Genomic DNA, 21,384 nt, shown 5'->3' on the forward strand with positions numbered 1-21,384 from the left:
GGTGGGAGCGATCCCGGTGCCGTTATCTCCTCTGGAACAATCCCGTTATCAGCTCCCGCCCTGCCCCGCTGCAGAGCGGGAAATTCCGAGCCGACCTTTGGGGTTTCCATTCTCCAGAGGCTCTGAAGGGATGTGGGATATGAGGGGCACCGAGATCGGGCACTCGGTACCTCCCCGGCCACAAACCTGCGCGGTCACCCCAAAAACATCCGCATGATGCCCTTACTGGGTGTGGGAATGGAAATCCTGCTCCAGGGCCCCGGGAGCTGCCTGGCACCAAAACGGGGCTCGGACAGCCCGACTGGCCGGCTGCTTTGGGGTGCCTTGGGGACGGGGACCTCCGGCCCTGCCGGTGGCCCATCCATGGCCACCCCCCGTTACCCCACGGGCACCTCCGACACCCCGGCTGCCGCCCTGCCGCCCTGCTGCCCCAGGGACACCCCAAAACTCCCCCATGGCAGCGTTCTGGACTCCAAGGACACCCTACAAATCCTCCTTCCCCCCTCCCAGCAGTGCAGGGACATCCTACCAATCCCTTCCCGAGCATCCCCCGTTCCCGCAGCCCCACGGACACCCCCCGACCCCGTCCCCAGCCCCGGTCCCGGGACCCTCCGCATCCCCCCGGGCCCCGCCCCGTCCCGCTCCGGACCAATGGCGAGCCGGAGGTGCGCCCTGAGGCCACGCCCCCGCTCCCGGCGGACCAATAGGCGTGGCGGGGCGTGGCCCCCACGTGCTGGCGGCGGCCGCGGGATGGAGGCGGCGGGAGGCGGCGGAGCCCCGGGTCTGACCCGGGCCCGCCCGGGACAGCCCCAGCCCCAACCACAACCCCAACCACAACCACAGCCACAGCCACAACCTCAGCCCAAGGGCCGCGAGCTCTTCCGCAGCCAGCGCAAGGAATCCGAGGTAAGAGCGCGGAGCTCGCTGCCGGCACCCCCCGGGCTCCGCCGGGACCTGCTGTGCTGTAAGGGGGTCCCTGCTCCGGGGCTGGGGTTCCTGCGGAAGGAGCCTCATCCAGGAGTGGGGTTCCTGAGGGGGCTCCCTGGCCCAAAGAGGACGTTTTAGGTGTCCTGCGGGGGTGGCTTTAGCGTCCTGCGGTGCCCAGCCCGGAGCGGGGAGTCCCCCGGGGCGCTCCGCGGCACTGCCGCCTCCCCGCTCCACGCCCAGACCCAGCTGCAAAGTTTTGGGGTGCTGGCTCAGCCCCAGCACTGGCACCTCCCAGCCGCACGCCCAGAGCCGGCAGAAAGGTTTTGGGGACCCACCTGGGTCCTGGGCTGCCCCACACTCTGCAGGTTCCCCTTTGCCCCCCAGCGAGGTGCCGCTGTCCCCTCCTGCCCCAATACCCCCGGGGCGCGGGGGAACCACCAAACCCCGCTGGGCTGCTCTGCCCCAGCTGCGCTTCTGCGGCTGGGGAAGCGGGACCGGCCTCGGGTCACCAGGATCCCACTGGGATCTGATGTCCCCGACCACCGCAAAGCCACCTCTGGAGCCCCCTAACCCCAAAAGGGTCCCTGGGAACGGTGTCCAAGTCGTGCCCTCAACTCGTGAATTTGGGGTTTGCTTTGTTCCCCTGGCTCGGTCTCTCAAAGCGGATTAGGGCTGCACGAATTCCTCGCCGGCTTTAACCGCCCGAGCCGCCTCGCCGGCTGGGCTGCAGAAATTGGGTGAGAAAACAGCATTTCTGAGCAAGTCGGGCTCATCCCGGAGCCGCGCATCCTCCTGGCTCTTCAATATTAATCGCCACGATGCGCATCAGTTGCAGCCCGGCTGCCGAGGAGAGCTGCTGAGACTCGGAATGGGGAATTATGTTAATTTTCCTTGATTAGCCATTCATGTGTTCCCTTAGCCGGGGCAGGGCGGCGCGGTGCCGGCCTTGGGTCGTGTGGCTGCGGCTGCCTGTTCGCTGCCCCGCCGGAATCCTCCGGCCAAGTTTCATGCTCCAGTTCCTCATCCGCAGGGGAGGAGGGGGAGATGAGGAAGGCAAAGCCCGGCCCCGAGAGCTGTCTCAGATCTACGGAGCTCAGGGATCCGCAGCATCCTCCCGCGGGCTTTTGCTTTGAACCGGCCCCGGGGTTTGTTTTTAGGGCTCTGAAATGCATCAAATATTCACCGGTGTTTTGTGTCGTGTTTTTGCTTTCCCTGCGATTTGAGAAATGCTGTTTTTACACATGGTTTCCACGTTTCCGCTGTGTTTTAAGCGGCCGCGCACCGACTCTCCGCTCCAGCCCGGGAGATCCATCCCTGCGAGTCGCTGCTCTGGAGCGGCTTTAGCGCAAAGGCTGCGAGTGCTGGCAGCCATCCCGCATCCCAAAATATCCCCGGCGATGTGCCAGCACCCTCCTAACCCCATCCCGCTCCCCGCAGGGCTCCGTGGATTGTCCCAACCTGGAATTTGAGTACGGGGATGCCGATGACCACAGCGCTGAGCTGGCAGGTGAGGCAGGTTTTGTGCGCTGCGTTGTTATTTATAGGTGCCCGGCAGGCAGGGAAAATGAAAATCCCGCCGGGATGGGGGATGGATATTGAGTGGTGCCGCCAAGCGGGTTTATTATTAGAGAGCCGCTCACTCCCTGGGGACGCAGAAGGGACGCGTGGGGACACGGGGACACCCCGCGCTCCCCATCACCCAGGGCTGGCAGGAGGGCGGCGTGTCGGGTGACAGAGCCCGGGTGGGAGGTGTCACCCTCCATCAGGCGGCTCTGTCCTTGTCCCCTGTGCTCCAGCTGCTCCATAACCCCCGGTCCCAGCGTGTCCGGAGAAAATGGGGTTATATTTAGCTCCGCGTATCTCAGCCGCACGAGCTGGCCTGGCAAAACCACATTTCCTCTGCGAGGGATCCTTCCTCCTTCCCTGCACCTCCGCGGTGCTGCTCAGCACCTCAGGACTGTTTGGGTTCTCTGGGAACGGGTAGGAATCCTATAGGAACATGTAGGAATTCTGTGGGAACAGGCAGGAATTTCAAAGAGCAGGTGCAACATCGTGTCACTCCAAGTCCAGCCCCTATTTGCAGGACCCAAAATGTCTGAGCTGCTGGGTGGGGGATCAGTGCAGGTCCTGCCTGGGTGTTCCTGCATTCTCTTCATTCCCAAACTCTTAAGTGAGACTTAAAATGTCCCCTCAAAAACCCCAAGGAAATTGCAAATGCAGCTGGAGCAGGAGCTGGGAACAGCCCAGCCAGGACACAGGGATGAGGTTGGTGGCTTTGGGTGGCCACAAAGTGCCCTTGGAGCTGCAGGAGAGCTCAGAGACCAGTTTTGATCTCTATCCCATGTCTGCTGGGGTGCACAGGCATGCTCCCCAAGGAATTTGGGAATGAGGAGGAGGGTGAATCCCCTCCATGTCCCTGCTGATCCCTGTCTCCACCAGAGCTGTACAGCTACACCGAGGAGCCTGAGCTGAGCCACAACAGGAGATGCTTCGAGGAGGATTTTCACACTCAAGGTACCAGCTCTGGGCTCAGCACCCCTTGCCTGGGGCAAGAGTGGGACCCCAGGGCAGCCCCCGGCTGGAGGCCGTGTCCCTTTTCCAGTGCCGGGCAGGAGGTGGCTGGAGCTGGACAGGGCTCAGCAGAAGGCCTACGTCATGCGCCTGCTGGATGGGCTGGAGGTGGTCAACAGGGACAAGAGGCTCAGAGTAGCACGGGCCATCCTGTACCTGGCACAGGGTAAGGACACATCCCCCATGGCCGGATGTGGCCACAGATCCGCCGCCACGGGGTTTTGGGAGAAGCCTTTCTTGGGGTTGTGCCACGTTGGTGCAGTGAAGCTCCTGCCTGGGGTGGTCCTGTGGACTCCAGGGGTTCAAAGGCAGATCATCCCTCACCGGTGTTTTCCTCTGGGGCCTCTCCAGGTGTCTTCGGGGACTGTGATAATGAAGGTGATGTCCTGCACTGGTCTCGGCACAACAGCTTCCTCCTGTACCAGCTGGGAACCTTCTCTGCCTTCCTGGAGCTTCTCAACATGGAGATTGAGTGAGAGGACTGCGCTGCCCTCGCCCACCTCTCCCTCCTTGTCCTCTTCTTCACTTCATTCTTTCTTCTCGCACCTCCTTGGACTCAATAGCCTTGGAGGTCTTTCCCAACCAAAATGATTCTGTGATTCTCTGATCTGCTTTCTCTCCTTTTCTTCCATTCAATTTACTCTCCTCCTCTTCATCCTCTTCCTCCCAACTTTCCTCACCTTCTTTTTCCATCCTCCTCATTCTCTTCTACTTCCACTGTCTCATCTTCTCACCTTCCTTCTTTTCATCTTCTTTCTCCTCATCCTTTTCCTCTTCCTTCTCCTCCTCTTCATGTTTCTCATCTTTCTCAACTTCCACTGTCTCATCTTCTCACCTTCCTTCTTTTCATCTTCTTTCTCCTCATCCTTTTCCTCTTCCTCCTCTTCATGTTTCTCATCTTTCTCAACCTCCTCCTTTTCATCTTCCTTCTCCCTACCTTCCTAACCCTTTTCTCCTCATCTTCCTCCTCTTCATTTTCTTTCACCCCATCGTCCTCACACTCTTCTTCAATCCTCCTCACCCTCCTCTTCACCTTCTTTCTCCCCATCCTCCTCCTCCTCGGGAGGTGCCCCGGGGTGGCATTCCCAGCGCTGCAGACGTGGGTTGGGGTGGGGATGAGGGGTCTGGTGGTGAGCCCGTCCCTCTCCTGCAGGAACAGCCAGGCCTGCAGCAGCGCCCTGAGGAAACCGGCCATCTCCCTGGCGGACAGCACGGAGCTCAGGTACCCCCTCAGCGCTGGGAGGGGTGTGGGACAACCTCTGGGGACACAGCGGCCTCACTCCTGCCTGTGTGCTGTCCTGGCAGGGTCCTGCTCAGTGTCATGTACCTGATGGTGGAGAACATCCGTGTGGAGCAGGAGACGGATCCCCCCGAGTGGAAAACCTGCCGGGAGACCTTCAGGATGGAGCTGAGTGAGCCCCAAAGTTCCTTGAGCCCTGCTGAGGTCCCTTTGTTGTGCTGGACAGTGGGGAGAGCTCAGGGACAGGGGATCGGCTCTGATCCCGGTCCTGGTCCCTTCTCCGCAGGTTTCCCTGTGCACACTGAGGAGCCCTTTGCTCTGCTGCTCTTCACCATGGTGACCAAGTTCTGCAGCGGCCACGCTCCGCACTTCCCCATGAAGAAGGTCCTGCTCCTGCTCTGGAAGGTGCTCCTGGTGAGTGCAAACCCTTCCTTACTCCAGAAACGTTTATTCTGGAACAGCGCTGCTGCAGCCTGGATGTTCCCCACCATTCAACCCAACCATGCCGGGGATGTTTAGGATGGCACCGGGAGCTGACAGAAGGAAACAGTTCCTTCTGGGATGAGGGTGGGGGAGGACTCTGGAGAAGGAATGAGTGCCGCGGTGCCTTCATCTGGGTTCTCCCCGTTGATGATTCGCTCCGAGCGCTCTCCCATCCATCCCTCTCCATCCGCAGTTCACGCTGGGCGGGTTCCAGGCGCTGCAGGCCATGAAGGTGCGGCGGCGGGAGGAGCTGGGGCTGCCGCCCCTGCCCGAGGACAGCATCCAGGTGGTGCGGGGGATGCGAGCGGCCTCCCCGCCCACCTACGCCATCGAGCTCGTGGAGCAGCAGCAGCAGCAGCAGCAGCAGAAGCAGCGGGGCCACCGCAGCCGCAGGGTGAGAGCGGGGCGTCCTCCCGGCCGGGATGGGTTTGGGATGGGTTTGGGATGGGTTTCCAGCAGGCACCGGCGGGAGGAGCCAGGAGTGCTCCTGGCTATGGTTTCCTTCCCCCTCTAACGCCAAGTGCTCCGGTGTTTTTTCCAGTTTTAGGTTCGTGGAATTGTTTGGGTTGGAATGGACCTTAAGGACCATCCAGTTTCAAAATACACTTCCATTAGATCAGGTTTCTCACAGCTCCAGCCAAGCTGGCCTTGGACACTCCAGGGATCCAGGGGCAGCCCCAGCTGCTCTGGCAATTCCAGCCCAGCCAGGAATTCCTCATTCCCAAAATCCCACCCCAATCTCCCTTTCCCAGGGAATTCCCTCCATTCCCAGCTCTCCCAGCCTGACATTGGATCCATCCCCACCCTGACTCCGTTCCAGGAAGGAATTTTGGGATCCGGGGGCTTTACTGGGAATCTCGGGACTCCAGGAAGGGTCTCCCTTCCCTTTTCCATCCCCAGATTCCATAAAACTCCCTCGGGATGGATTCTGGGCCTCCTCGATCCCAGAATCCCGGAATGGTTTGGGTGGGAAAGGATCTCAAATCCCATCCCATTCCAATCCCACCATCCCAGGCTGCTCCAGCCTTTCCTTGGACATTCCAGGGATTCAGGAGCAGCCCCAGCTGCTCTGGCAATCCCAGCCCAGCCAGGAATTCCTCATTCCCAATCTCCCATCCATGGCTGCCCTCTGGCAGTGGGAGCCATTCCCTGTGTCCTGTCCCTGCAGGCCTTGTCCCCAGTCCCTCTGCAGCTCTCCTGGAGCCCCTTCAGGCCCTGGGATGTGCTGGAAGCTCTCCCTGGATCCTTCTCCTCTCCAGGTGAGCATTCCCAGCTCTCCCAGCCTGGCTCCAGCCCTGCAGCAGCTCCATGGATCCCTCTGGAATCTCTCCAGCAGCTCCAGGTGCTGCTGCTGTGTCCCCAGGGCTGGGGCAGCTCTGCAGGTGGGGTCTCACCTGAGCACAGGGGCAGGATCTCTCCCCTCCTCTGCTGCCCACTGGGCTCAGCCCAGGGCTGGTGGGGATTCTGGGCTCTCAGTACACGTGGTCGGAGCATGTCCAGTCTTTCATCCACCAATTTCAACTGCAACAGATCAGCCCCGTGGGGTGTTTGATCCAGAGGAAGCCAGAGGACATCCTGACCTTATGGCAAAGGGCTGATAAGCACCAGGGACAAACTGCTCACAGCAAGTTCTTTTTTTAGCTCTGCTCTTGCCGTTGCTGTGTTGTGTTCTGAGGATGGAAATGCCTTTTGATAAGGAAGAGATGTCAGATGGAAGCCCCAAAATTTAAGGTGGAAGATGGGGTTGCACCTCCTAGAGCAGCAAGGTTAGAGGTACAGAAGGAATTATTCTTGTGCAGGCTTTGGTGGCAACAGCTAGGAGGGAAATCCTTACCTGAGGAACATCTGAGAGCTTGATCCTTTCAGGATGGAGAGATCTGGTGCCAGCACCTGAGAGGGAAATAAAACCCTTGAAGTGAGTTGAGTTTTTCCTTCCCCTTCTGCTGCAGCCCCTGATGAAGCAAGACAGTTTGGATATCTACAACGAGAGAGATCTCTTCAAGAACGATGAAGGAGGGGTTGATGAAGAGGAGAACGAGGACGTGGACAGCGGGATCGAGGGGGAGCTGGACCTGATGGAGCGGGATACGATCATCCCCGCGATGCCAGCTCAGCGCCTGCCCATCGAGAGGGTGTCCTTCCCCAAGGGGCTCCCCTGGGCCCCCAAAGTCAGGTAAAGCCACCTGGTGTCACCGCCATCCTCCCCAGCCCTGCCTGTCCCACAGTTCATTGAAGTTTTTTGGGAAGCATTGGGAAGTTTATTAGCCTCTGGCAAGCTGAACTGAAGTGACTCCACTTCTCTTTTTGTCAGGGTTGGTCCTTTCTAGATTGGCCACTTGCCACGTTTGGTGTGTAAAGCCTTGGGGAAGAGCTCAGCTCAACCCAGCCCAAGGCAATAAATGGGCAAACCAACTTATTGCCTAATAAGTGGTGATCTAATTTTGGATATCCCAGGTTTTACTGGGAAGGAGGCTGTGCTGCGGCGCTGTGGGAGCAGGGTCAGCTTTCCCAACCAGGTCCCAGTGGATCTTGGTAGCACAAAGTCCTTGACTAATCATCTTAGGAGCTGGTTAATGACACCTTGTTGGGTGAGTAGGACCCCTGTGTTGTGAGGTGAAGCCTTTTTTAGTGGCAGAGAAAAACATCTAAGGATAAAGGTGTTGGTGCCTTTCCTTCTAAGGCAGCTATCCACACATGAAATGAGGGAATGTTAGGAAAAGAGGGTGAAAACCTCTGCCCCTTTCCCTCTGATCCATGTGAGGTTTTTTTGCTGTTTATCCGCCTAGATTTAATCCAGTATCTTTAAAACACAGTAGCAAATAGATATTTTTGAGATAGGAGCAGTGAGAGGGTTAAGTCTGTCTGTCCACAGCATTCCTAGCAGAAACACAGCAGGAATTGGTTTCCCACATGGATCTCCATGGTGGTGCCGTGGTGCTCCACGTCACTTAACACTCTCAGCTTTGAAATCGAGTGGCTGCTGCTTTCCTTGGCTGCTGGCTGGAAATCCAGCTGGATTCCTTTCTGTCCAGGAGAGCCTTGGCTCACAGCTCATGTCCTGCCTGTAGTGCAGAGCTGCCGAGCAGCTCCCATGAAAGATGCCCAAGGTGGACAAGATGTCATCTTGCTGTCGGAGCAGCGTGTGCTCTGACAGACCGTGGAGACGACATTTGTTCTCTCAGAGCGAGCAGATGCTCCTTGGAGAAGCGTGTGAGGAGCACAGGAGGTGGATACAAAGGTGCTGGTAGCAGAAAACTTCTCTCAGTCTGCTCACATGCTCCCATGGAGTTGCACAGCACATACAAATGGTTTAGGTTCATGTTGGTGGTTCAGGAGGGCAAAAGTGGCTTCTGCCCGCTGCTGTTGAGATCTCTAGAAATCAATCTGAGGTTCTTGTGAATCTTGTACGTGGCTGTTTTCCAACCTTCTCCTTGTTTTTGTCTCTCCGCTGCTCCATCAGACAGAAAGACATCGAGCATTTCCTGGAAGCGAGCAGGAACAAATTCATCGGATTCACTCTGGGACAGTGAGTGTTTCATCCACAAAATCTGCCCTGCAGCTTCCATCGGTGGGGGTTAAGTGGTGGGAGGTGGGCACAAAGGTTTTCCCAGCTCAAGACATGCTCAGGATAAGGCAGTGCTGGGTTTGCCAGAGCTGCAGCAATGAAAGCAGTGCTAGAAAAACATGTTCCTGGAGACACTGGTCCCCAGGGACCTCTTTCTATTAAAAATCAGACCTAGCCCAGAATAAGTGACCGCTGGCCCAAGTCAGGAACTGGTTTGATGTGAAAGGCAGCTGAGGCAGTTTGGTATCCACAGCAAATTACCCAGTTTGTGAATAAATCAAGCTGTGGGTTCAGAGTCATCCTGGCACAGGCCCAGCAGGGTATGTTCATTTTTAGGTGCAGTGCTGGGCCCCACCCTATTTCTGATGTCATCTGATTTCACCCCAGTTCTTCACCCCGATGTCTCTCCTCTCTCGTGCAGGGATGATGATGAGGAGGAGGTGGGAGGGCAGCAGCTCAGGCCAACACCTCTCCCAATTCCTGACCCATGTGGGATGCATTCAGCAGGCTTCAGGCTTCCTTCTTTTACCTGTTATGACATGGAAATGTTTGAGCATGGATGTTCTTCCCAGTACTGACCTGCTTTCCTCTTCCCCAGGGACACCGAAACCCTGATAGGGCTCCCACGGCCGATCCATGAAAGCGTGAAGACCCTGAAGCAGGTGAGGTGGTGACTCCATGGGATATCCACCACGTGGATCCTCCTGGCCAACCTCCCTGAAACACTGCAGGGAGTAAAAAGTTGGGTGCCACAGGAAAGCTTTTGGAGCTTCTTGCAGGAATTGAGGCAAAAAATTAAAAGCTGAGTCCTCAAGTAGCCTCTCCAGCATTTTTACTTCCCTTTTATATGTCTGCTCTGTATTTTGGAGGTGAAAGACTTTCAGAGCTGGGTTTGGACATATATTCCCAAACTGGTGCTGTTTGCAGAGGGAAGCACAGCCAGCCTTGGCTCCTGCAGTGCTCCACAGGGAATGAGACCTCTCCAGAGGCCATCTGACCCTATCCAAGGTCTGGGGTGTCTTTTAGAGGTGATTGTCCCTCTAATTCCTTACAGAGAGTTCCTAGAAGGAGCAGGTGGAAGTAACCAAAGGCAGGAGGTGTGAGTGGCTTCAGGGACAGAGGGATGTCCCACACAGGGATGAGTTCCCCGTGGCTCTGCTGTGACCTGCACACCTCACTGGGAGATTGCTGTGACCATCACTGGCCGTGTTTCCTCCTTCAGCTGTGACACAGCTCTGCTCTGTCTGTGTTTTGCCAGCACAAGTACGTTTCCATCTCGGATATCCAGATCAAGAACGAGGAGGAGCTGGAGAAGTGCCCCATGTCTCTGGTAAGAAGGAAGTTGCTTCATCCTGTCACCAGAGAGAAGATGAGAGGTTTCCGAGGTGTCACGTAAATCCATGCTTATTTTTACTCCATTCTCCCTTGTTTTTAATGTTTCTCTGCCCTAGGGGGAAGAGGAAGTCCAAGAAACCCCTTGTGAGGTCTTGTATCGAGCAATGTTGTACAATCTCCCCCAGTACATGGTAAGCCCCAGTTCCTTAAAAGGAAGGAAGAGATTTGGAGTAGGGAATGGTGCCAGTCTGGGAGCTGCAGAGCTCAGCACAGGAGGGTGTTCAGGAGCTGGATGGTGAGATTTTGGTGGGAATCCTGAGCCGAGTTGGGAGGAAAGTACAGTCCAAGAGGAGGGATTCAGAGGATTCTCAGATGCTGGTTGGGTAACATGGGCTCTGTAGAGAGAGACAGATTTAAGTGCATTTAAACTCCACATGTTCCTTGTGCTGTTTTACCCACCCTTCCAGAGCTCAGGCACATGTGATGCCTTAGGTTAAGGATCAAACAGAGCTGCTGAGCTCCCCACACTTGTCCTGTCTGTCAGAGGCTGAGTGTGGCCTGGTGAAACCCTGTAGATTTGGCTTGGAGTTGTCCAGTTTTGGCAAGTGAAGGAGAAGGAAGGAACTCTCTTTCCTGGACCATCCCCCCACACTTGCCCTCTCCTGCAGATCGCTTTGCTGAAGATCCTTCTGGCTGCTGCACCCACCTCCAAGGCCAAGACTGACTCCATCAACATCCTGGCAGACGTGTTGCCTGAAGAGATGCCGTAAGTCCCTCACCAGGTGGCCACCAGCCATCCCAGCCTTGCCACCAAGTCTTGGACCAAGCAGGAGAGCCAATAGGTCTGGGGGGCTTCAGCTTTGGGGTATCTGTTTGGGTAGGTGTAAATTACAGCTGGCACCAGGGCAGAGCTGTGAAAGCCAAGGAAGCGATGCTGCGATGACTTGAGTGCAGCCACTCCAAGCTAAGTGGCACAAATGATAAAATCCTGCTAATTGACCCAAATCATAAAGATTTGTCAGCATATAGGAGGTGTCCTCCCTACTGCTCTGCCAGAATTCCTGGTGGAGAGCAATCCACCTTTTTTTTCCATTCCTTTTTGAACGCATTTTGGCATCACTGGGTAGGATGGGTGGAAATGGGAGTCTTGGGGGGAGTGAAGGTGCTTGGTTTGGTAGAGCTCAGCCAGATGAAGGAGAACTCCAGGGTCCCTTGGGCTCCCTGCTGCCACAGCCACGGCGCTGTTTTCCCTCCACCCCAGCATCACCGTCCTGCAGAGCATGAAGCTGGGCATCGACGTGAACAGGCACAAGGAGATCATCGTGAAGAGCATCTCGGCGCTGCTGCTGCTGCTCCTCAAGCACTTCAAGCTGAACCACATCTACCAGGTGGGCCTCGAGGAAGGGATGGCCATTGTCCAGCTGGCCTTGAAGGTCCTGATAAACCCTCTCCTGGAAGACTTCCAGGAAGAGTTTCCATGAGGAGCTGTAATCACATTTCCGTGGCTCCAGGATCTGTACAGGGTCGCTCAGGTGGGGATAACCCCGCTGTGCTTTGACAGCATCATTTCTACTCATGTGGCAGGAGCTTTTAGACTTCTGGGAATATCCATTCAGGTTAAATTTAGGAAATAGCACAAGCCTCCCTGGCAGAAGGGGGAAGAGGAAGGGGATTAGGCAAGATTCTCTTTTGCTCTGTCATCTCCAGTGCCCAGAAATAGTGCTGGGAAGGACCTCACGAGGTCACCTAATCTGGTTTTGGCAGGATCGGGTTCTTGGGGCTCCAGTTTCAACAGAGGCAGGAGATCTGGGTCATAGTTGCCATCTGATTTTTGTTCCCAATGTGATTTTTGTTCCATCTGCATGTACCAATCAAACAGCACCCACTTCAGGGCTTTCTTTGGTTAAAAAAACCCAAGGACTAATATGAGCTGTGGCCCCGTTCTGCACTTGTTCTGCAAGTCAAACAATTAATGTTTTCTAATTGTTTCTGTTAAAGCTTTCAGCGTGCTACAAATCCCTCTGCGTTACAAAACCCACTGATATTTAACTGAGGATAAATATAAATCCACGTATTGGATTGGGTAAAATGAAACCAACTCCCACATTTCTACAATCCTACATTTGTTCTGCTCCCCCCCCCACATGCCTTCATTAAATTTTCTCACTTCAAAGCAGCTCCTCTCCTTTCTTTCCCCCAGGCAGGAGGGCCATTGCAGCCTGATGCTGAGCCTGGAGAAAGCTGCAGGGTTTCCTGAATCCCCCTGATTCTGCTTTTCTTTGTGTCTGATCTGGGTGATTTTGTTCTTTCGGTGACAAAGGTGGTCTCAGGGAGCACCATGAGAACTCCAGCAGGTCTGAAATGAAGGAATCAGTGAACCACAGAATGGTTTGGGTTGGAAGGGTCGATTACTCACCAGCACATCCCAGTGCTGTGTCATCTGTGGTGTGCCAATGCTGACAGCTGGCACCAGGCTGAGATGAGAACAAACTGTTCCTTCCCTCTCAAATTGGAGATCTGGATGAAGAGGCATGGGAAGGGCAGGATGGGACAGGATTGGGTTTTGCTGCAGTTTGTAGCTTTAGAGGACGGGAGAGATTTGTTGTATTATTGAACTGTAGAGTGGTTTGGGTTGGAAGGGACCTTGAAAACCATTTAATGATTTGAGGGAGAGAGGAATTAAAAGCAAGTAGGAAAATAGGGATATAATTTCAGTCAAAATTTCTGAGGGAACTGGGATTAGTGTGTGAGAGCAAGAGGATTTATTGTATTTTCTCATGTAATCGCTACAACCCCTTCCCTCTAACCCACACACTGTTCTGCCACAGATTTAATTTTGAAAAGCCATGAGGTGCAGCTATTCCTAAAGCATTGCCATGAAGTGTGCGTGTCCTCTCTATGGCAAATGGAATTTTCCAGCTGCTGTGCATGACACAAACCTTACACAGCAAACTTCAGGGACAAAATGGTCTGTGAGGTGGCTGGGGCAAACCACGCCAAGTGCTTTGCTTTTGGCTGGAAAGAGGTTTCCATTCCCAGGCGGTGCTCCCAGCTGTCCCAGCTCACGCTGACCCCTTTCCCTTCTCTCCCCCAGTTTGAGTACGTGTCCCAACACCTGGTGTTTGCCAACTGCATCCCGCTGATCCTGAAATTCTTCAACCAGAACATCATGTCCTACATCACTGCCAAAAACAGGTACAGCCACTGGTGGGGGACAGAGAGGTGATGGGGCAGGAAGGTTTCGTGCTTGGGGAGCTCATGGGGACCCAGGTCTCCTCACAAGGTTTTGGCGTGTCCTGTCCACTGCAGAAATATGTGGAGGGAGCAAATCCCTTTGGCATGATGAGGGTGACTGGATGCTGGGTTTCCAATCTCTGATTGGGCTGCTGAAATAGTACTTAAATAAAATAGGCTTAATCTTTAAAATAAAGTAATTTTAATCTTCACATGGACTCTTGGGGAGCCATCCAGTGCCACCCAGAATCTCTGGGACACAACTTCACCAAGGCCTTCCAGGTCTTTCCCACTTTTTATAGCTGTAATTCAGCTTTCCTGACTCCTTCAGGTTTTCCATAGCTGTCACTGCCTTTTCCTGCTGATCCAAGAGAGGCACCAGCCCCGTTTTGAGCAGGGCACTGGCTGGAGCACCATGGGTCAAAGTCCTGAGACAGCACAGATCTTTCACAGCTCACCAGGGTGGGATTCCTCTCTTTGGAGAGGAGCTCCAGAGGCTTGTTGGAATGATAAAAAGATCCTTTTTCTTCCTTTTTGATGCTCTTTTTGTTGCTCTTCAGCTGCGTGTGTAGGCTGGTCTGTCTCCTGCATGGTATGGCTGTGTCTGTGCGAGGAGGCATGCATAGAAAAATAGGAAGTAATGTTGATCCTCCTGCTGTAAATATTTCCACTTTTGGTCCTGTGCTTTAAGAAAACATATCCCAGGAGCACTCAGCTGCCTCCTCTGCTCTGGGATGGAGGTTTCACAGGCAGGATACGCACCTGTGAGTGAGGTGGGATGTGCAGCTGGATGCTTTGAGCTAAGGAGGTGTAAATTCCAGTTTTGGGTGTATTTAATTGACTACTTTTACAAATTCCACAGGCCTGGAGGCCCTTGAAAAACGTGATACTCTAAATATCCGCTCACCATTAATTTTCTTGCTGCCGACCAGATGCCTCCCTGTGAACCTCAGATCTATTTTGTTTACCTTTTAAAATATGCATATGAATAACTCATCTGTCCTGTCTTAATGGATCCAAATCCTTCGAGTCCCTATTAATGCACCCAGGATGGAGCTGTGGAGCCAGGAGGCATCGACGTGCTCCATTAAGCCGAGGGCTGAGGCAGTGCTGAGGTTGGGATCCCGTCTGGATGCTGTCTGTGCTGGAGGGAGGCTGGGGATGGGATTGTTCCCCACGCAAACCACTTGTTGCATTTCCACTCACAGAGCAGGAAAAATGTTACAGATTCCTGGGCATGATCATGTAGATCACCTTAAAAATTCCTCTCGTGTTAATTGGTTGCTAACGAGCCCCTTCTTTCCCGTTTGCTGCAGCATCTCTGTCCTGGATTATCCTCATTGCACGGTCTGTGACTTGCCCGAGCTCACAGCAGAAAGTCTGGTAAGCAGCACAGAAAGGGTTTTTGTGGCCAGGATTGTTCCATGTGACAGCATTAGGAAGGACTTGGGTTTTCTATTCTCTGTCTTCTTTCTCTGTAACCCTCAACCTTTTCAAAATTGGACTTTTTTTCCCCTCCAGGCTTGAAAATCCCTCCTATCACTATTCTGAGTCACTGTTAGCTGTGGGGAAGTGGGGAAGAGACACTGCTGGTGTTGGGCACCCCATAAAAATAGTTAAGTTTAGGGTTTTCCCTCTGACAGAGTAGAATCACAGACTTCCAAGATTGTTGTGGTTGGAACACAACCACAGGACCTCCAGGATCATCCAGTCCAATCTTTGATCAAACACCACCTTGTCCCCATCTCAGAGCCCTGAGTGCCACATCCAGGAATTCCTTGGGCACCTCCAAGGATGGGAGCTCCAAACCTCCCTGGGCAGCCCCTGCCAAGGCCTGGCCCCCTTTCCATAAGGAATTCTTCCTGATGTCCTACCTGAGCCTTCCCTGGCACAGTCTGAGGCTCTTTCCTCTTGTTCTGTCAAGACAAGACTCTTCTGCTTTGAAAGAGAATTTACCCAGAGGCTGTTGCCTCCCAGGTTTCAATTGCTCTGAGCACTCCTGTTTTATGAGACACCAGTTTAAGGGATGAACAAAATTCCATATGGAGAGGAGCCTTAAGTATTCCAGAGACTGGCCAGCAGGATGGGCTGGGCAAATACACAGACTGCAGATGGGATAATAACGCTGGCAGGTTCATAACTACAATAATTCAAGTGCTGAGGAAGTTGGACTTGGACAGCACAGGGGAAAGCTTTGGGGTTAACAGGAAATAATGGACAGGGAATGGAGACTGTAAATCATTAAGAAGGATCCTGAACAAATCCAGTCCGGGTAGGGATAATCTCATGGTGCTGCTGCAATCTGGGGCCTGTGTTTTTTTCTTTAGGTGTGTAAAGGTCAAAATCATCAGAGAGAAAGATTTTCCCCAGATCCACAGGCTGCTGAGCGCTGGGTGTTCTCACGCAGCCCTGCCAGACTCCATCGTATCCTGGAGCGATGGGGACATCTAGTGACACTTCACCGAGGGTTTCATGGCTTGTGTAATCCTCACAATCAGCCTTAAGGCTGTAGGAGGAAACCGAACGTTTTTAGGGAAAATATTCCCAGTAGAGTCTTGACAATTTGAGAGCTGTCACATTCAAGGACAGCACCTTTCACTTTCCTCCAGCAGACATGGATGTTATTGTTAAGGGAGAGCAATTTAATTAGAAAATACGCAGAAACCAAACTTGAATTTTACCATGAGGGTTTGTCTTTGGGAGCATACCCATGGAAGTAAGGATTTAACAGGAATTAGACACACCCTGGTACTCGGATGTTTGTGCATGTATTTATATTTCTTCAGCCAGCACTTCATATGTTGTTTTGGGTTTTTTTTACCACTTTGATGAGTGATATATTCCAGTGTAACACATTTCTTAGAGGATGTAACAGATGATTCTGCTCTCAGTGGGTTGAGCACAGTGATGTGTGTTTGGTTATCCCAAGGAGAGCCAGGATGAGTCCAGCACTGCTGTCTGCCAAGGAGGGGCTCATGAGGTAACTGCTGTCCCCACCCGGTGTAAATCAGGAGTGGCTGAGGCAATGGGGGATTCACCATGTGTGGGAAAGGCTCTTCAAATCCTGGCCAGTCCCCATCTTCCCTCTCCTGTCACCCCAGAGGGGTCTGCAAAGAGAGGTATTAAAATTTGTGCAGTCTGTTCCCTCCTCCCATAAATCTGATGGAAAGACCCTCCTTCCTTGAATCTGTAGAGACAACATCAGACAGGTGACAAACAAATCCATCAGCCTAAGAAATGGATGTTGGCTTATTCCACTGGGATCTCTGGGAAAATTATTTGGTGTAGAGGGCGCAGGTTAGGCCTGGGCACAATGTGACACTGCAGAGGCAATGCAGTTTGGGATCCCCAAAGTACCAGACAGCATCCACGAGCACCTCAGTGACACGCTGGTGACATTCTGGTGACATCCCACCTCTGGCTGCCTCTCGGACATTGGCAGGGGCTGCCCAGAGAGGTTTGGAGTCCCCATCCCTGGAGGTGTCCAGAGAAGGCCTGGACATGACACTCAGAGCTCTGGGCTGGGGACAAGGTGGAAATCAGGTGCAGCTTGGACTCGGTGGCCTTGGAGGTCTTTTCCAACCTCAGTGATTCCTTGATTCTGTTTGGCATTTGCCTTTAAAAGCAAAGGGATTGTGCTGATGGTATTTTCTTGGATAAATCTGCTTTCAAACTCCTCCTGAGGGGTGCCAAGATCCTGGAATGGGTTGAGGCTTTGCCCCGAGTTAAGAAGGCTGTAGCTGGCTGTGAGTGGTTTATAAATTCAGCAGCTCTTGTTTTGCACTAATCCCCAAGCAGGATTTTTGTGGGACATTTCTCCTGTACTTGGAGTTGTTCAGACATGGAACAAGTTACTGCAGTGGTGGAATTACCACTCAAAGTGTCACAGCACTATTTCCACAAGCTGGAGCTGGGGGTGTTTACAGTTGCCTAATATTTAAAGCAATGTCTCAGCAGCACTTAAGCTGGAGGGGATTTTTATTACAGAAAGGTCTCATCCTCTTGATACAAACATTGCTAATTGTCATCCTGTGTTGATTTGTGATTTCCTTTTGCTGGTCTGTAATGCTGGTCTGCTCTCAGCATGAATTAATTTATATAGTTACCAAAAGCAGTGGTGATCACCAGGCTGAAATTTTCTCTCTGGCTGTAAACAGAGAATATGAATCTACCACCAAATATATTCCCCATGATGGGATAATGTGATTTATCCCATTATTAGCTCTTACTCTAAATTAAAAGCAGATTAGAATTGAAATCTTTCAGAATGGTGTTCCCCAGAATCTGCTGATGATAACCCAAGTGAGGAGGAAACTCTGCTGCTTGTCCTCCCTCAGAAGTAAGACTTGTGCAGACAATAACAATTAAGATTTCTGCCTAAGGACATCTCTGTGGTGGTGCTGATGAATGCTGTGGTCAGGGTTGCACTTCTCCCCTTGCAGGAAGCCGGAGACAACAACCAGTTCTGCTGGAGGAATTTGTTCTCCTGCATTAACTTGCTGAGGATCCTCAACAAGCTGACCAAGTGGAAACACTCGAGGACAATGGTAAGGGGGTGTCCCCTCCCCATGAGACCCTCCAGCATTTCACCTGGAGCACATCCCTGGCTCTACACAGCGGGTTCAGCCTGGCCTTGTGCTCAGGGTTTCTTGTGGAAGTGCTGGAGCTTCTTCTCTTCATCATCTTCCCTTTTTGCTTTCGCAGATTGAGCCTTAAATGCAGAAATACTTTTTCTCCTGCAAATAACATTATTTCTGTGACCCTCAAGCCCCGTTCAGAGAGTGTTGGTTGTGTTGAACGCTCCTGTTCTCCCTCCTGGGGGTTTGTGGTGTACGAGGCGCAGGTGTTGGTGCCCAAATCAGCCCAGACAGCGTTTGTGTGGCTCCCCGAGCACTCTGCATTAATGGGTGTTGATTTCCTGGCAGATGCTGGTGGTGTTTAAGTCAGCCCCGATCCTGAAGCGGGCTCTGAAGGTGAAGCAGGCCATGATGCAGCTCTACGTGCTCAAGCTGCTGAAAATCCAGACCAAGTACCTGGGGCGCCAGTGGAGGAAGAGCAACATGAAGACCATGTCTGCCATCTACCAGAAGGTGCGGCACCGCATGAACGACGACTGGGCCTACGGCAACGGTGAGTCCTGCCCGGCCTCGTCCCTCTGCCTGTGGCTTTGCAATCAGCTTCACTTGCTTTGGCCTAAAACCTCTAAAATGCTTGTCACTGTTGGGGATTTCTTCAGAAGTTTCATGGCACTGTTCTGCACCGTCAGATTTAGAGCTCATGAAGGCCAGCTTTGAAAATACTGGGATTCTTTTCATATTATAGGTTTATGTAATATGACATAATATCATGGTTATTGCAGCTTTTCAGTATCATTCATAGTTACGTTTCCCCAAATTTTAAAATATTTGTGGTTAGTAGCTCATAATAAGCTCACCAGGTTTTAAATGTTATAAATCTTGATCCCTGCTTCAGTGGTCAGCGGAGATTTTTAGTAAAAGTGGTGGGGTCTTTGTGAAAAAAGCAGGTGCTGTGTAATTATAGAGGGTCCTTAATGCAGGAATAATTACATTTTTATGGGTTATCTTAAATGAAAATGCGCACATAATGGGATTTGGTTAGGAATAATAATAATTAGGAGTGACTCTGGTTAATTCACATGAAACCTTCAGCCTTTCTTTTGCTCAGACCTTGTCAGAGCGGTGTTCCCCACATTATTTGGCTGCTGTTCCTCCTTCACTGCAGACATCGACGCCAGGCCGTGGGATTTCCAGGCTGAGGAGTGCACGCTGAGGGCCAACATCGAAGCCTTCAACAGCCGCAGGTACGACAAGCCGCAGGACTCGGAGTTCGCCCCGGTGGACAACTGCCTGCAGAGTGTGCTGGGCCAGCGCCTGGAGCTGCCCGAGGACTTCCACTACTCCTACGAGCTCTGGCTGGAGCGGGAGGTGTTCTCACAGCCCATTCGTTGGGAAGAGCTGCTGCACTGCCAGTGACAGCCACGTCCCTGCCTGCCCCGCTCCTGCCTCCCCTGAGGGCTGGGCTGGAGCCGGGGGGCTTTAAAGCACAGCTGGGGGAAAAACAAACCCTAAACTTTCCAAAGAGACCGAGTCTCTCTGTGCCCAGCAGACACCTCTTTTTGGAGGCCATCTGTGACTTCTTGGGTTGCAGAGTGAGCTCAGAGCTCAGGTGTGTCTCCATGGAGGCTTGGTGTAGGGATTCCCAGCTGGGAGAATTCCATCCCTCCCGGCTGTGCCTCGTTTGTTTGGGTCTGTTTGGTTCTGGCTTGCTGCTGAGCTGCTCCAACACCACCCCGCCACAGCAGGAACACAGCGTGGCTTGGGATGGAGACAGCATTCCGTGTTGTCCCTGGGCTGGCACTGCTGCTGCTGGGGTGGCCACCAGGGACCGGTCCTGCATGTCCCCTGGACACCCACCCATCACCTCTGCTCTCCTCCACCTCACTCACCTTTATTGAACCACCCCTGTGCTGTGCAGTGCTTCCAGCTGTGGAGGCTGGAGATCCCTTTTCTCTCCTCCCCGAGTGTCATTATGATTCCACATCCTCTTCAGCCCCTCCAGCCCTGAGGAGACAACAAATACCACAGAAAAAAACCCGTCACGTAAAATATTTACACAGATTTTTGGTTATTTGGGGGAATGTCTGTGCCAGGTCTTAGGGTAGGGAGGGAAGGGGCTTTGGTGAACAATTTATGAGGAAAAGAGTGGATTCTGTGGTCCATAACTTTCAGAATGAATAGGATATTGAGCTGTAAACTTTCTATCAATTTAATAACTTAATACTTAAATGAAATAATGAACACTACACTTGGGTAAAGCTGCGTTGCATGAGGGTGGCATTTGTCAAAGCATCGTGTGTTCATATAGGGCAGGGGAGCCCTAAATAAACAAGTGTTTGTTATGGCAGGATTTGTGCTAATTGCTTAAATAATTAATTAACCTGGGAATGTTTCTTTCATGGGGTTTGTCCAAGGCCTTGTTCATGGAAATGCCATTAAGCCTTTTGAAACCTTTTAAAATATGCTTTTGTTCAAAATAAACCAACTTTTAAAGGACACCTCATTATTTAAGCTTTTTCTTCATGTCTTAATTTAAATGTTTCTTTTTAATTATTTTTTTAAGGACAAAAACATCCCCCAAACTCAGCCCTCACCCCTGCCCATCTCCACTCAAGGGGGAATTGAATGAATTACTAAAAAATTTAGAAAAGCCCTTGGTATTTGGTTCAACCCCTTTTTTTTTTTTCCCCACAATATGTTGGAAAAAAAACCAGTACATACCCAATGTGCATTTTTCTGTATTTTATATTTAAATTGTGCTTTTCAGTGCCTGTTATTTTTACTGAGAGAGATTAGAAATACAAATTCTTACCTGAATGGCTGTGTGGTGGAGGGTGGTACAACTTTTCCTGGATTACAGTTTCTTCACACCACCACCACCAAATTTTCTGCTTCCCAGAGAGAGATCTCCACAGAAAACCTGAACCTCTGCATAAAAAAATGACTTAGGGAGAGTCTACGCCTTTATTTGAAATATTTATGTCCCATCCTGGCAAGCAAGCAGCAGTTTCAAATTTTTTTTTGCTTGACAATGAGGATTTTCTCCTGATTAAAAATTCTCAGAAGAGCTGTGGGCCAGCAATTAAGGAATAATCATTTTATATGTTCAGAAAGACAGTTTTAGAACGAAGTTTTGGGTGGTTTCTGCACAGCTGGAGGAACATCTGTTATCTCACTCCAGCAGGACTGTTGGTTCCAGGAACCCTCCAGTGTTCCCAGTCCCTGTTGTAATTGCAATAAAGAACTTTTTTTTTTTTCTTTTGTTTCTACCCTACAGGTGGCTGCTAAAAGTTCTGCTGTGGGTAAGACCTTTTCTTCAGCACCTGAGCACAGATTCTCCTGTTTTCTTGTAGATTCTTCCTGTTTCCTAGGGATATAAAGCATACAGAATTGAGTTATTAATTTCTCTGTCTTCTCTAAGCAACTTTAGAGCTGTTTGGTGAATTTAAAGT

The 21,384-nt window shown here is 52.2% G+C and overlaps 1 protein-coding gene across 1 annotated transcript; it reads left to right on the forward strand.

The window, feature by feature from the left end:
* The first annotated feature begins 727 nt into the window (after positions 1-727).
* STRIP2 (striatin interacting protein 2) lies at positions 728-20,430 on the forward strand. Its single transcript, XM_072918221.1, has 21 exons — positions 728-906; positions 2,365-2,434; positions 3,367-3,441; positions 3,530-3,664; positions 3,850-3,970; positions 4,652-4,720; positions 4,804-4,910; positions 5,025-5,152; positions 5,415-5,615; positions 7,171-7,394; positions 8,682-8,747; positions 9,385-9,448; positions 10,045-10,116; positions 10,238-10,312; positions 10,790-10,887; positions 11,383-11,509; positions 13,216-13,316; positions 14,672-14,738; positions 17,798-17,902; positions 18,281-18,485; positions 19,098-20,430. Exons 1-21 carry the CDS (start codon positions 751-753, stop codon positions 19,346-19,348), a joined length of 2,517 nt encoding a protein of 838 aa, XP_072774322.1. The 5' UTR covers positions 728-750; the 3' UTR covers positions 19,349-20,430.
* Positions 20,431-21,384: the final 954 nt, after the last annotated feature.

Source organism: Taeniopygia guttata, chromosome 1A (genome assembly GCF_048771995.1).
Source record: "Taeniopygia guttata chromosome 1A, bTaeGut7.mat, whole genome shotgun sequence".
Lineage (NCBI taxonomy): Eukaryota > Metazoa > Chordata > Aves > Passeriformes > Estrildidae > Taeniopygia > Taeniopygia guttata.